Genomic DNA, 15,500 nt, shown 5'->3' on the forward strand with positions numbered 1-15,500 from the left:
CTACATACCTTTTCATCCCGAACAAACTATAAACCTTACCATCCTGCCTGCACTTGGTGTTACCAGCATCACTTTTGAGCGATTATTTTTTATTGTTCGATAAGTCGATTTATATTTAGATGCGCGTTTGATGTTGCAGCCTACATACCTTTTTATCCCGAACACACTATAAACCTTGCAGTTCAAAATACACGATTGCTGCATAAAACGTCAAAACCTGGTATTAGCACTAATGTCACTACTCCAATTCGCTACTTCCTGAATTTGCACTACAAGCATTATGGGAGCACTACGAAATTAGCAGCATCATTGTTTGAAGATAAAGTGCATTGAATTAGAATTTTTATGTCACTGTTAGCGCAAAGTGACAAAGTGATAACGTTAAATGCCCCGGTAAGCAGTGTTAAGAACCTGCTCCCACCTCATTATAAAAATATATTTCCTGTAGTCTATCCCAACATACCCTGGGGTGTTTCCACTCATGAGTCACTGATGGCGATGTTAGGGTATCAGGTGGGGCTGCAGGGGAAGACATACACAACCCCAATGAGGCCATGTCAGAACTGCATGCAATCGTGTTAACTCTTGTGCCCTCTGGGAGTTAAAACGTCTGGATGTATTTACAGTTCGTTCAAAGAATTGTGTAATTAGAGTGTGTGCCCAAGGTTATATGCGGAGATGTACCCGAGGGTTAAGAAAGTTATTTGAATTGCTGTCATTCCTGTTATTGTTTGAACTTCTACAAACGTCGATATTCCAGATAAAAGGCAGCATCAGTGGTCATATTTGGCGTAATTGTAATTTTTGGATGGATTGTCAGAAAGAAAGACACAAGAAAATATGAATTGGATGAATTCGAGAGAACAAGGCGATGCTGAGGTTGGATTATTTAGACATGAAATAATTCATTGGTGGCCAGCCAATCACAGGGCACATATAGACAAACAACCATTCACACTCACATTCATACCTATGGATAATTTGGAGTTGCTAATTAACCTAGCATGTTTTTGGAATGTGGGAGGAAACCGGAGTACCCGGAGAAAACCCACGCATGCACGGGGAAAATGAGGGTGGAATCGAAGCTGTGAGGCTTGCGCGCTAACCACTCGTTCACCGTGCAGCCGAGATATAAAAATAGCTAAACAAATTCATACAAGTAATGGGACTCGCCTATTCCCTCTACAAAGCTAGCCATTAAAACACCGGATCACCGCCAAAATTTAATCACTTCTTCCATGTTCAATGTCGGATAATTCCTGAAAATTTAATCCAAATATATTCCGAATTTTTTACATTATTTTTAACACAAAGAAACAGTTAAATGCTGTCAAAAACACATGGTACACCCTAGACTGGTGGCCAGCCAATCACAGGGCACATATAGACAAACAACCATTCACACTCACATTCATACCTATGGACAATTTGGAGTCGCTAATTAACCTAGCATGTTTTTTTTTTTGAATGTGGGAGGAAACCGGAGTACCCGGAGAAAACCCACGCATGCACGAGGAGAACGCGCAAACTCCACACAGAGATGGCCGAGGGTGGAATTGAACCCTGGTCTCCTAGCTGTGAAGTCTACGCGCTAACCACTAGACCGCCGTGCAGCCCCAAACTGGAAAATTCATTCATTCATTCATTTTCTACCGCTTTTCCTCACGAGGGTTGCGGGGGGTGCTGGAGCCTATCCCAGCTGTCTTCGGGCGAGAGGCGGGGTACACCCTGGACTGGTGGCCAGCCAATCACAGGGCACATATAGACAAACAACCATTCACACTCACATTCATACCTATGGACAATTTGGAGTGGCTAATTAACCTAGCATGTTTTTTTTGGAATGTGGGAGGAAACCGGAGTACCCGGAGAAAACCCACGCATGCACGGGGAGAACATGCAAACTCCACACAGAAATGGCCGAGGGTGGAATTGAACCCTGGTCTCCTAGCTGTGAGGTCTACGCGCTAACCACTCGTCCGCCGTGCAGCCCCAAACTGAAAAATGTCACAGAAAAAAACAAACTACTTATCTGTCAATGTCGGAACGGATTGTCACAAATAAAAGTATAAACGCGGTGGCTCATCGGGAATGACTGAAAAGAAAGGACATGTGGTTTCAAGACCCTGGAACTCAGCCCAGGGGAAAAGTCAAAGTTTGTGTGTCCCTTCATTGTGACATCTCTCCTTGCATGCTTGCATGTGTGTGCTGAGTGTGAATGCGCTATCCCTTAAGGGATCATTAAAAAAATAAAAAGTTTAATTAAAAATAGGACCGTACTCGAGGGGTTTCATGTGGTAGGCAACTGGTAGCAAACCTCTGCCTCACAGTTATAATAAAAAGCACATACTGTCACTATAGTTGCGATGCTATCTACTGTACAAAGACGTAGTCCCATTATAATGTGTTTACAAACAAGGGTGAACAGGTAGCACCTTTAGTTTTGTGCGGTCAGGGTTTTTAACTTTAAATAGACTTTCACTTGTATAGCGCTTTTGTACCTTCAAGGTAGTCACACTTTGACCTACTGATGGCCATCAATGTTATCACTGTTTCATGTTAGCATTTTGTCACTTTGCGCTAACACAGGCTGGAGCCTATCCCAGGGCGAGAGGCGGGGTACACCCTGGACTGGTGGCCAGCCAGTCACAGGGCACATATAGACAAACAACCATTCACACTCACATTCATACCTATGGACAATTTGGAGTCGCTAATTAACCTAGCATGTTTTTGGAATGTGGGAGGAAACCGGAGTACCCGGAGAAAACCCACGCATGCACGCATTTGCGCTAACAGTGACATAAAAATTCTAATTCAATGCACGTTATCGGCGGCACGGCGGTCTCGTGGTTAGCGCGCAGACCTGACAGCTAGGAGACCAGGGTTCAATTCCCACCCTCGGCCATCTCTGTGTTTGCATGTTCTCCCCGTGCATGCGTGGGTTTTCTCCGGGTACTCCGGTTTCCATCCCACATTCCAAAAACATGCTAGGTTAATTGGCAACTCCAAATTGTCCATAGGTATGAATGTGAGTGTGAATGGTTGTTTGTCTATATGTGCCCTGTGATTGGCTGGCGACCAGTCCAGGGTGTACCCCGCCTCTCGCCCGAAGACAGCTGGGATAGGCTCCAGCACCCCCCGCGACCCTCGTGAGGAAAAGCGGTAGAAAATGAATGAATGAATGAATGCACGTTATCTTCAAACAATGATACGGCTAATTTATGGCTAAAAGAACTACAGTTCCCATGATGCTTGTAGTGCAAATTCAGGAAGTAGCGAATTGGAGTAGTGTCGTGAGTGCTAATACCAGGTTTTGACGTTTTATGCAGCAATCGTGTGTTTTGAGTTTTGAACTGAATATGTGAAGTAAGCACGATCGAGGACTGTTTAGACTATGGTAGCGCTTGAACTCTGATTGGGGGGGGGGCGTTTCGCTCATTGCTGCTAAAGAGTGATGCTGGTAACACCAAGTGTAGGCAGGATGGCAAGGTTTATAGTGTGTTCGGGATAAAAAGGTATGTAGGCTGCAACATACGTATATCAATATAATATCAATATAAATCGACTTATCAAACGATAAAAAATCATCGCTCTGTGACACACAGGCTGAATGACAAGAGGGTTCAGGGGCCTATTACTACTAGCTACTACACTAGCTGCAGTTAGTTAGCTCCGTGACACTAGTGGTTCAAATGTGAATGACACATCATGACTAAAATGAATGAAAAATATATTGCGTTAATATTGATTATCAATGATAATGATCATGCAGCAAAATTTCGGTTCGGTACCTTGTCGAAGGATACTTCAGGTTGAAAGACGACCACTCTAGCATCCTCAAGGGTTTGATCGGATTTGGTTTCTTAAAATTCTTCCATAGACTTATGGACTGTTAACCTACTTGGTTGATTATAGGATAAAAAGGGCATGCCCTAAGACTTTTTCCCCTATATTGTATATGTAAATATTTGCAGTAAATCTAGCATCAACAAAGGTTGGCTTCATTGTGAAAAAAGTAAAGCCTTCTGCCATGGACACTACGTCAGACTCCAAATACGACTGGAATCCATCCATTTATCCATTTTCTAGGCCACTTATCGTCACTGGAGTTGTGGGCCTGAACTGGTCGCCAGTCATTTGCAGGACACATAAGACAAACAACCATTCACACTCTCATTCATAACAAAAAATCTCAAAATAAGGTGAGAAAATTGCAGTGGGGCGGCACGGTGGTCTAGGGGTTAGCGCGCAGACCTCACAGCTAGGAGACCAGGGTTCAATCCCACCCTCGGGCATCTCTGTGTGGAGTTTGCATGTTCTCCCCGTGCATGCGTGGGTTTTCTCCGGGTACTCCGGTTTCCTCCCACATTCCAAAAACATGCTAGGTTAATTAGCGACTCCAAATTGTCCATAGGTATGAATGTGAGTGTGAATGGTTGTTTGTCTATATGTGCCCTGTGATTGGCTGGCCACCAGTCCAGGGTGTACCCTGCCTCTCGCCCGAAGACAGCTGGGATAGACTCCAGAACCCCCTGCGACCCTTGTGAGGAAAAGCGGTAGAAAATGAATGAATGAATGAAAATTGCAGTGATACAATAGTTTAATAATGATATTGATAATGATAATAATGATGGGATTAGCAAACAGGCTATGACTTGAATGCACAGTGTGATTGACCGTCACGGCCTACAAGAGATAATCGCATCCGAGTCCAGCACAGCCTAAGGGTCACAGTTTCCGTGTCTGATTGTAATGTTCTAAGTTAGGAGAATGGAGCGGCAGATTCCCACAACCGGGTGCCGTGACAGAGTTCAGCCTCACAGCACATCTGGGAGTAGATCTCGGAATTCTGGAGACGCATATTACTTCTGACCAATGGACAGAACCCAGGAATTGTGGCAGCGTCAGTGATTCTAATCGATATTCTTCTCAATTTAGATATTATAATACCATTATTATCAGTTATGAGAAATGTTGACGGTCATTTATGTAATTTATACTTAGGACTTACAGACGACAGACATTTTTTTGGATCGACCAAGGCTCTAAATGAAGTACGTTTCCGCAGATCCAGAATAATAGTTGAAAAACATAAACCAGGGGTCTCAAACACGCGGCCCTCGGGCCAAATGTGGCCCGCAGGACACTAGTTTGAGGCCCCCGCCTTGATATGAAAGTTTAATGTTAGTGCGGCCCGCGCAAGTTTGATATGGATGCTGTATGGTATCATGTACCCAGAAAAAATGATTACGTTTGATTAATGTTCATGTTAAAGGTTAAATAACTGTGAATAGTTATCCTCCCTATCCGTGTGGAAGTGGTAAGTTATTTATTTAAGTTTAAAGGAAATAACTTGAAGGCTACCGTTCAGGTCGCTAGCTCTCTAGTTTGCGAGTTAGCATGTGTCTCAAGACCCTGCAGTTGCGCAATGTGTTGTAAATAATTGTTTAATAATGTTGTAATAATTTGTCTACCCACCAACTATATGTGGTTTCTTAAGTTTTTATTATTTCCCGTTTTATTATTATTATTATATTTATTTATTACTGATTGATTGATTTGTTTATTTATTTTTCATTTTATTTTGTGTAGAAAAATAAAAATTAAGATATTTGAGAACAGTGGAATGTTTTATCAGAGCTTTTCTTGTAGAAAATTGGAACCAAAGTGACGTTTTTTTAATTTTTTTGTTTTTAATAAATGCGTTTTGTTTTTTTTTGGAAAACCTGATGCGGCCCAGTCTCACCCAGACCCGAGCTCCAGTGGCCCCCAAGTAGTGAGTTTGAGACCCCTGATATAAACGATGGAAAAGCAAAGTTTTTATTCCTTTTTATTGCATTTATTCCTTTTTTGTATTCTCAATGACACTGCTCAACTTTGCATTGCATCTTCATGACCTATTAATGCGGATTTTTGTATTTTTAGTACTTTTAGTACTTTTGTATTGAGTTATGGACTCCTATAGAGCAGCGACACACAATAACACACAGACTTTGCAGAATCTGCATCTATTCCATCTGTATTTCCTTGGATTTGTGCTTCACGCCAGAACGGTCTTTTTTTATTTTATTCTATCCATGGCCCGCCTCCAGACACGCCCATTCCGCTGTGATTGGTCACACACCTAACTATGGTTACTAGCAGCTGATGATCCACTGGTTGGAGACCCCTGACTTACCGTGTATGAACTCAGAGTGGTAACGTAACACTGAAGGGATAGTGGTCATTGTCGGGCACACTTTGTCAGAGGTGGTGTTGTTGCGGTGGAGCTGAGAAGCTGGATGTGAGGGCGCCATGTGGACGCACAGCGTGTCCAAAATTAATGACATCAATGAATTAATGACAGATGAAAATAATTTTCTCTTGCTGGGAATCACCAAATACAATCACTTCTGCCTGAGTTTGTTTCATAAACAAAAGAGCAGAGCTTGGGTAAGGGCAGAAAGTTTATCTGGCTTACAGCTACGCCCATATAAGGAAGTCTGCCCCTCTGTGACATCACAAAGGGACAGTTGTACAATGCTTTTTGAAACTGAGCGTTTTAAGTCATCTCAAACTTCTTTTAAGGCTCACTTCCAAATGCGCAAATTTTATTATCTGAAACTTTGGCATTGTTTAACACGAGAATATAACATTTTAATTCTATTTATAGGTCAGAAAAGTGTAAAAAGAATCATAGGTCCCCTTTAATATATCTGGAGCCTCTTTTCTCTCATTCTAAACTAATATTGCAAATTCACCATTTTTTTTCCTACAAGTCTGGCAAAAGCAGGGGATGTGTGCACTGATGTGTTTTTGCAGACTTGGCTGCTCTGAGTGCTGGTTTCATAAAACAAGTTTATTTCCTGACAGATTTTTCGCTTTAGCATAAATGACTGGGTATTTTTTTTTTGTAAACGTCAGTAGCAAAGCAATTCCATCTCATCCTTTATGTACCACATTTTTCTTAACGCATTCTGTTGAGTGTCCGCTATCCTCGGCTCGCCACAGTTCGACTATTCCGCCCTAAAACAGTGAGTGGTTCTGGCCTGGTTAGTTGGCTCGGAACTTCCGACTTCCTGGCATCCGTTCATGAGTACACAAGCGTGACATTGACTCGCACAGAGAGAGCTCTGAGTTCTCCCGCCGGGTGTGCCCTCGATGGCCCCTTGCCATCGCCACCCCCTCACACACACACACTGGGTGGCACACAGACGCTGCGAAAACCAGATGAAGAAACTCGGATGATGTAACTGAGGGCTTAGGGGTAGACAATGACAGTGATCTCATTGCTGTTGCTCTCCTTTACAATTCAGATGAAAGAGTTTTTGAAATCCCGATGAATAATAGACCCAGTGTACACAATAACATTAAAAACCTTTTAAATATTTAAATTTAAAAAAAAAAAAAATGTAATTGCATTGCAGGATTTGGTGATGTTACCTTATATGAATACTCGATTAGTCTTATTTTGACACATTTTCAGTTGAACACAGCAGACGTATCAAAAGTGGATTACTTTTATTGGCCAGAAATATTTCAATATTGAACAAAGCAAAATTTTATTCTCAATCAGAAATCACTCCACACTCTTTATTGCTCTCTGGTTCTACCATATCTTACTTATTGTGTGGAAATATGGGCTAATAACTATAAAAGCAATCTACACTCGCTAAATGTACTGCAAAAAAAGGTCAGTAAGGATAATTCATAATGCCGCCTACAGAGAACATACTAACTCCTTATTTCTAAAATCACAAATACTTCAACTTGCTGATATAGTTCATCTTCAAACAGCTAAAATAATGCATAAGGCTAAAAATAACCAATTAGCTAAAAATGTCATCCAATACTTAGAGAGGAGAAATATGATCTCAGGGAAGAAGTACATTTTCATATCACCTCGTACTTCGGCAAGTGACTTAAAATAAATTAAATTAAATTAAATTAAATTAAATTAAATTTCATCAAATTACATGAAATTACATGAAATTACATGAAATTACATGAAATTACATGAAATTACATTAAATTACATTAAATTAAATTAAATTAAATTTCATCAAATTACATTAAATTACATTAAATTAAATTCATTCATTCATTTTCTACCGCTTTTTCCTCACAAGGGCCGCGGGGGGTTAAATTTAATTTAATTTAATTTAATTTAATTTAATTTAATTTAATTTAATTTAATTTAATTTAATTTAATTTAATTTAATTTAATTTAATTTAATTTAATTTAATTTAATTTAATTTAATTTAATTTAATTTAATTTAATTTAATTTAATTTAATTTAATGAACAAAACCTTAAACTATATTAGGAAAGCAGGAAGTGAACAAAGTGAACATTGTAAAAGTACCAGATGGAGGGGTAGGATTTAATAAGCTTTGCTTCTTCCTACTCCTTTTGGACACGTGGAACTGTGAACTGATTATGGGATGCATTCAATTGTAATCTGATGCATGTTCAAATGAAATAAAACCATTACCATTACCATTGTATAAAGTCAACAGCACAATACAAGATTGAACTGTAAAACTAAATATAATGGAACAATTTAGTCAGACAACCCTTCCTTTGTTATGTAAGTGTCCCATCAGCAGCAAATAGCCACCATTTTTTCTGAAATGCTGATATGACCAATCAATATTGCTTGCATGTGGACTTGCCTGGTCCGTGTTAAGTAACATACCGACTCATTGACTGGCACCCAGTGGGGGGTGAGGGACTGACCCACTGATAATGAATGTGTGAGCCGATCTAGGTTAATTATTCCCATTCTAATTAAGTTGAAATCCTCCGTCGTGCCTCTCGATATACACATCATACTGTTTATAATTGTTTGCTGTTTGCAATAATATAAGACTCAAGATGCCTGTCGTGTGATGGGTCAACTGTCACAAGTGTAGTACCGTACTGCGTGCATATTGCACACATTTTTCCTCACATTGCCGGCGTGACACATTCTTGTTTGTGCCAATTGACTCATTTGTGAAGGAAATAAATAGGAAGTTTTGCCCTTAGTTCACCCCAGTTGGATCAGACATTGAAAATCATTAGTTTCTCCTGCATGCCGGGCTGCTATGAGAACATTTTTTTTTTCCTCCCCGGATACACTCAAATGTTACCCAGCATGATTTGCATTCACTACTTTACCGTGGCACTGCTAGACTTCCCTCATGAATGAAATCACTCTGCATGGTGGATACACGATTAGGTAGTCTGTAAAATTATAGTGTTGGTCCCATACATGATGAAAGAACTGCATGGTGTGATTCTGCTGGTGCTTGCTGGGCTTGTCATGTCGATTGGTTACCCCATCATGAAGGGCAGGATTCGACCGTTCACACTCCCAGTGGGTATTATGAAATGTTTACCTGGTGTAATGAAAGGCTTCTGTGATGCAATACAACAATTGGACAACTTGGCTTTCAAATTATTGTTTTACTGCTTTTGTTGTTGAGGGTCATAGGGAAGCTGGACCACGGACCACGTTTTGGGGGTCCTCAGTTTTTCTTGGGAGTTCTGTTTCTACGACACGCCGTATGTAATTTGGTACTAAAATAAAACTAACATGTATTCATATGTTTTTATAATACAATTTTAGACTCTAGAAAGCCTGATCCTAACAAAATGTGCTATATATATCACTACATTGACAGTTACTATGGTAACCATTATGTCATTGTATGGTCATATCACCTCGTACTTCGGCATGTGACAAAAAATACAAAAATAAATATAAAAAATTAAAAAAATATATGTTATGAAAGCAGGAAGTGAACAAATGTAACAGTTACTGATTGTAAAAGTACCAGTACTTTTGCCTAAATTATACCTAAAATAAAACAAACATGTATTTATAAGTTTTTATAATACACTTTTAGACTCTAGAACGCCTGATCCTAACAAAAATGTGCTATATATATCACTATATTGACAGTTACTATGGTAACCATTATGTCATTGTATGGTCATATGATCTCATACTTCGGTATGTGACAAAAAATAAAAAATAAATATAAAAAAATTTAAAAAACTATGTTATGAAAGCAGGAAGTGAACAAATATAACAGTTACTGATTGTAAAAGTACCAGTACTTGTGCCTAAATTATACCTAAAATAAAACCAACATGTATTTATATGTTTTTATAATATACTTTTAGACTCTAGAACGCCTGATCCTAACAAAAATGTGCTATATATATCACTATATTGACAGTTACTATGGTAACCATTATGTCATTGTATGGTCATATCACCTCATACTTCGGTATGTGACAAAAAATAAAAAATAAAAATACATTAAAAAAAAATATGTTATGAAAGCAGGAAGTGTACAAATGTAACAGTTACTGATTGTAAAAGTACCAGTACATGTGCCTAAATTATACCTAAAATAAAACAAACATGTATTTATAAGTTTTTATAATACACTTTTAGACTCTAGAACGCCTGATTCTAACAAAAATGTGCTATATATATCATTAGACTGACAGTTACTATGGTAACCATTATGTCATTGTATGGTCATATCACCTTGTACTTCGGTATGTGACAAAAAATAAAAAATAAAAATAAAAAAATTAAACAAAATATGTTATGAAAGCAGGAAGTGAACAAATGTAACAGTTACTGATTGTAAAAGTACCAGATGGAGGGGTAGGATTTAATAAGCTTTGCTTCTTTCTACTTTTTTTGGACATGTGGAACTGTGAACTGATTATGGGATGCGCTCCATTGTAATCTGATGCATGTTCAAATGAAATAAAACCATTACCATTACCATTACCATTACCATGTATCAATACATCTTTTATACAGTTTTTACCTGTCAATCCACGCCCCCTTCCGGTGCTACCAGCTGGATAATTCACTTGATACGGAAAATATCTTGTTAATATTTTATAATTATCCACTACGGACCCCACGATGACCCCCATTACATTTTTACTTATGGGTCTCTAGGATGGTATTTAGCATTTTAATTATTCCAAGGCAGTATAGTGTAGGTGAATGGACGCTACCAAGGCTTAATTAACCCTGACCTCGGTTGTCAGGGCATCAGAGAGACCTGTGAGGCAATGAAGCAGTGAACTGTAGAAGACAGGAGGCTCGGTCTTGAACATCGTTGCAGCCCAGTAGTATCATACAATGCTGGACCTGACGTCTTGGTGTCTTTTCTGTTTCAACCTTTGTTTCACACACGGTTTCACAGCTTCTTTGTCCTGACGGCTGATGGCGAGATGTACCACAGAGTCAGAGGGAAGTGATGGTAGTGATTAAGTACCAATTTGTACATGCAGAGGTCAGGCTGCAAGGCTATTAAACCATGCATCATGTGAAAATCTAATGCACATGATAATTTGATCTGTTTTTAATTCCTTTTATGATCCATATTTCTTTTTAACAACATATATAGTGTGTGTAGGCTCTAGCATACCCGCGACCTTAATGAGGATAAGTGGCATAGAAACTAGATGGATGGATGGATATACTGTGTATATTATTATATATTATGTATATTACTAGGCTGCACGATGGTTGAGTGGTTAGCGCACAGGCCTCACGGCTCGGAGACCCGAGTTCAATTCCACCCTCTGCCATCTCTGTCACTATTCACTATACAGTGCAGTTGTTTTTATTTTAATTTTTAATTAATTTAATTAATTTTTTATTAATTAATTTTAATTAATTTTGTTATTAATTTTTTTATCAATTATTTTTAATTAATTTTGTTATTATTTTTTTATTAATTAAATTTTTTACACGTCAAACGGTATGGTGTAATTTCGAATATAAATGTGTTCCTCGCGGGCGGCACGGCGGTCGGGTGGTTAACGTGCAGACCTCACAGCTAGGAGACCAGGGTTCAATTCCACTCTCGGAATTTGCATGTTTTCCCCGTGCATGCGTGGGTTTTCTCCGGGTACTCCGGTTTCCTCCCACATTCCAAAAACATGCTAGGTTAATTAGCGACTCCAAATTGTCCATAGGTATGAATGTGAGTGTGAATGGTTGTTTGTCTATATGTGCTCTGTGATTGGCTGGCCACCAGTCCAGGGTGTACCCCGCCTTACGCCCGAAGACAGCTGGGATAGGCTCCAGCACCCCCGCGACCCTCGTGAGGAAAAGCGGTAGAAAATGAATGAATGAATATTACTAGGCTGCACGGTGGGCGAGTGGTTAGCATGAATATTACTAGGCTGCACGGTGGTCGAGTGGTTAGCGCACAGGCCTCTCAGCTCGGAGACCCGAGTTCAATTCCACCCTCGGCCATCTCTGTGTGGAGTTTGCATGTTCTCCCCATGCATGCGTGGGTTTTGCGTGGGCGACTCCAAATTGTCCATAGGTATGAATGTGAGTGTGAATGGTTGTTTGTCTATACTATGTGCCCTGTGATTGGCTGGCCACCAGTACAGCGTGTACCCCGCCTTTTCGCGGGGTCTGGGACGAAAACTTCGGATTTTTTTTTTTAAAGGCTTCAAGGACCATGTGCCTTTGCTTCGACATGCTGGGTATTATTATTATTTTTTAAGATGTAAAGATGGCGACTTCATGTTGGACACAACTGGCAAGCAGACAGACAAAATCTCTCAGGACGCCATGTTTCTATTCAGAAAACACACAAAACAGCCGCTTGCGGAAAGCCCTCCGAGGTTCCGTCTAATCCTGCTCCAACTCTCCCGACGGCCCTCAAAGCTATTGTTCAATCATGAAAAGCAAGAGCAATCCACACAAGCCGGAGTGTACGTCACGGAGGGGTTAGCGGTCTGCGTTTGTTTCCGTGATGAATGAAAGCTTAGCCGCGTACGGTGGGGTCACGCACTGGTGCTGATTCATTGTTCTGACATTTTGGTATTTGCATTTTTACTGGTCTATTCTCATTAAAGAGGACATTTTCACATTTCATCGCCCCTTGTTGTAGTGAAAGCGTGTATGCTTGTAAAGCTTGTGATACAAACAATAAATCAGCGTGTTTGTTGCATCCCAATAGTACAAAGTAACAACTCTACATAGAACAATAGTACGTCTGAAAATAATGTGCTTAAAGGCTAATTCTGTTAAATTTGGGCAATTAAATAATTCCCTTATTTACCATAAATTATCATATGAGTTGACCGTGTTGTATTTGGAAAAAAAAACCAAATGAAACATTCATCGTGAAATGAATACAGTGGAACCGTACTCCGGTTTCCTCCCACATTCCAAAAACATGCTAGGTTAATTAGCCACTCCAAATTGTCCATAGGTATGAATGTGAGTGTGAATGGTTGTTTGTCTATATGTGCCCTGTGATTGGCTGGCCACCAGTCCGGGGTGTACCCCGCCTCTCGTTCGAAGACAGCTGGGATAGGCTCCAGCACCCCTGTGACTCTCGTGAGGATAAGCGGTAGAAAATGAATGAATGTCTCCAAATGATATTAATACAAAAAAATAATAATAACATGAAAAATAACAGCACGCAGGCCACACAGCTCAGAGACTCAGGTTCGATTACCCGCTCGGGCATCTCTGTGTGGAGTTCGCATGTTCTCACTGTGGGTTTTCTCCGGGTACTCCGGTTTCCTCCCACATTCCAAAAACATGCTAGGTTAATTAGCGACTCCAAATTGTCCATAGGTATGAATGTGAGTGTGAATGGTTGTTTGTCTATATGTGCCCTGTGATTGGCTGGCCACCAGTCCGGGGTGTACCCTGCCTCTTGTTCGAAGACAGCTGGGATAGGCTCCAGTTACCGTGACCCTAGTGAGGATAAGCGATAGAAAACGAATTAATATTGATTATCGACAATAATTAGTAGCAGAATTTTTTTTGCAACATATTTGACTCATATTTGGTGTTGAATTGGAAGTTATTATTATTATTGTTCGGATTGTTGCATACTATGTCTGAATGTGTGGCCCTGAACGGACTAAGAGGTATGAAGTGGATGGATTGATTGTCCCCTCTTTATCTCTTCATTTATCATTTTAAGTTTTTCAGATATGAGTGTCTGTTTGTGAATTGTAGCAATCGTAGCTTGAGTACAATTGGTCTTGTCAATATTGATGCCTTTGAGTTCTGATAATACCCATGCACCCCGTTTTGCCTCGCTGTATGATGTCATTGTTTCAGTGAACGAGATGTTGGAGGGTAGAACCTCACCACAGATTCCCACAGTTGGACATGACCAATAAATCAGGAAGAAAAATATCTTTCTCCTTACTTTTCTGTTTGCACTCAACATGTACCTGCTGTGTTGCCTTTGCCGTGTATTCCGAATAAACACACGAGCAGACGACGTGGATGTGTTCACGCTCTCCTGCATGACAATTTGTTAGCGTCCGTGTGCCCGCGCTGCGCCTCTGTCCACCCTCTGCCCACTTGACCTGGTTTCTGGTGCCAAATGCCGGTCTGGTCAGGGGGTGGGGAGTGTGCCCCCGCATTCATGAGCGGTGCGCGTTTGACAGAACCAGTTCATCATCAGTCCATGTGATGGATGCCTCGCCTTGGAGAGGAGGTGGTTGGAGGTTGCTCAGGACTGGGATGTTTTTTTTTTGTTTGTGTGAGTATATATGTTACTATTCCTGAGGGAATGACTTCATTTCCTTCACCCAAAAAATAACATGATGACTTTTTGCGTACCTGATGGTCTTTTTGTCTGTTCCATATTTAATATGAAATAATGATTAAATTACTATGTATGAATAATCTCATTCTTATATTGTTAAATATATTATATTATTAATATATTAAATAAATTGTTATATATTTATTATTTATTATTTATTTATTATTATTATTATTATTATTATTATTATTATTATTATTATTATTATTATTATTATTATATTATACAATAAATTTCCATGTGTTAGTATTACTCATGTTCATTGTCCTGTTCATTAGTTGGTGCACGTGAATGAATACTAGTTCCTCATGGCTGGAGATGATTTAGTGACGTCCACAGGCATCCCTTTCCGCCTAGTTGGTGACTGGTGGTATTCATGTCCTCCTCTGATACATCCCAGATTTGTTCCATTTGAATTGTGTTGTGATTAATATTGCCGGCCCACATATTATCATCCTTATTATCATCCTTTAACCCCCACCACAGTCCGAAATGTGAGCGCTGCTGGCGTATTGTCTTGAACAATAAGGATCATGTGCATGTTTATGAACTATATGCAGCATTGCAACATGTACGTATTTATTTACACTTCTTTTGCCATGCATCCATTTTCCTTTTTTTATCCCAGTCCGGACCTGGTCTTTGGCTGTCAAATCCGATTCTAGTTTCCATCTCTGAATTAGGAAATACCTTGCTCAAATTTGGCATTCTATGTTATTTGTGTGGGGTTTTCTCCAGGTACTCCGGTTTCCTCCCACATTCCAAAAACATGCTAGGTTAACTGTCCATAGGTATGAATGTGAGTGTGAAGAAGCTGGTATAGGCTCAGGAAGGAAGGAAGGAAGGAAGGAAGGAAGGAAGGGAGGGAGGGAGGGAGGGAGGGAGGAAGGAAGGAAG

The 15,500-nt window shown here is 39.9% G+C and overlaps 1 protein-coding gene across 11 annotated transcripts in view; it reads left to right on the top strand.

Moving 5' to 3' along the window:
* The window catches only part of LOC131131695 (N-acetyl-beta-glucosaminyl-glycoprotein 4-beta-N-acetylgalactosaminyltransferase 1-like), a 184,801-nt gene that overhangs the window by 50,060 nt on the left and 119,241 nt on the right, over nucleotides 1-15,500 (top strand). Inside the window, exon 1 of one of the 11 annotated variants that reach the window (XM_058076625.1) lies at nucleotides 11,989-14,537. The exons of the other annotated variants lie outside the window; for them this stretch is intronic. Within the exon in view, the coding sequence (XP_057932608.1) occupies nucleotides 14,468-14,537 (70 nt within the window). The 5' untranslated portion in view covers nucleotides 11,989-14,467. Of the gene's footprint in view, nucleotides 1-11,988; nucleotides 14,538-15,500 lie in introns of those variants that run through there. 11 annotated transcript variants of the gene reach the window in all.

This window comes from Doryrhamphus excisus, chromosome 6 (genome assembly GCF_030265055.1).
Source record: "Doryrhamphus excisus isolate RoL2022-K1 chromosome 6, RoL_Dexc_1.0, whole genome shotgun sequence".
NCBI lineage: Eukaryota > Metazoa > Chordata > Actinopteri > Syngnathiformes > Syngnathidae > Doryrhamphus > Doryrhamphus excisus.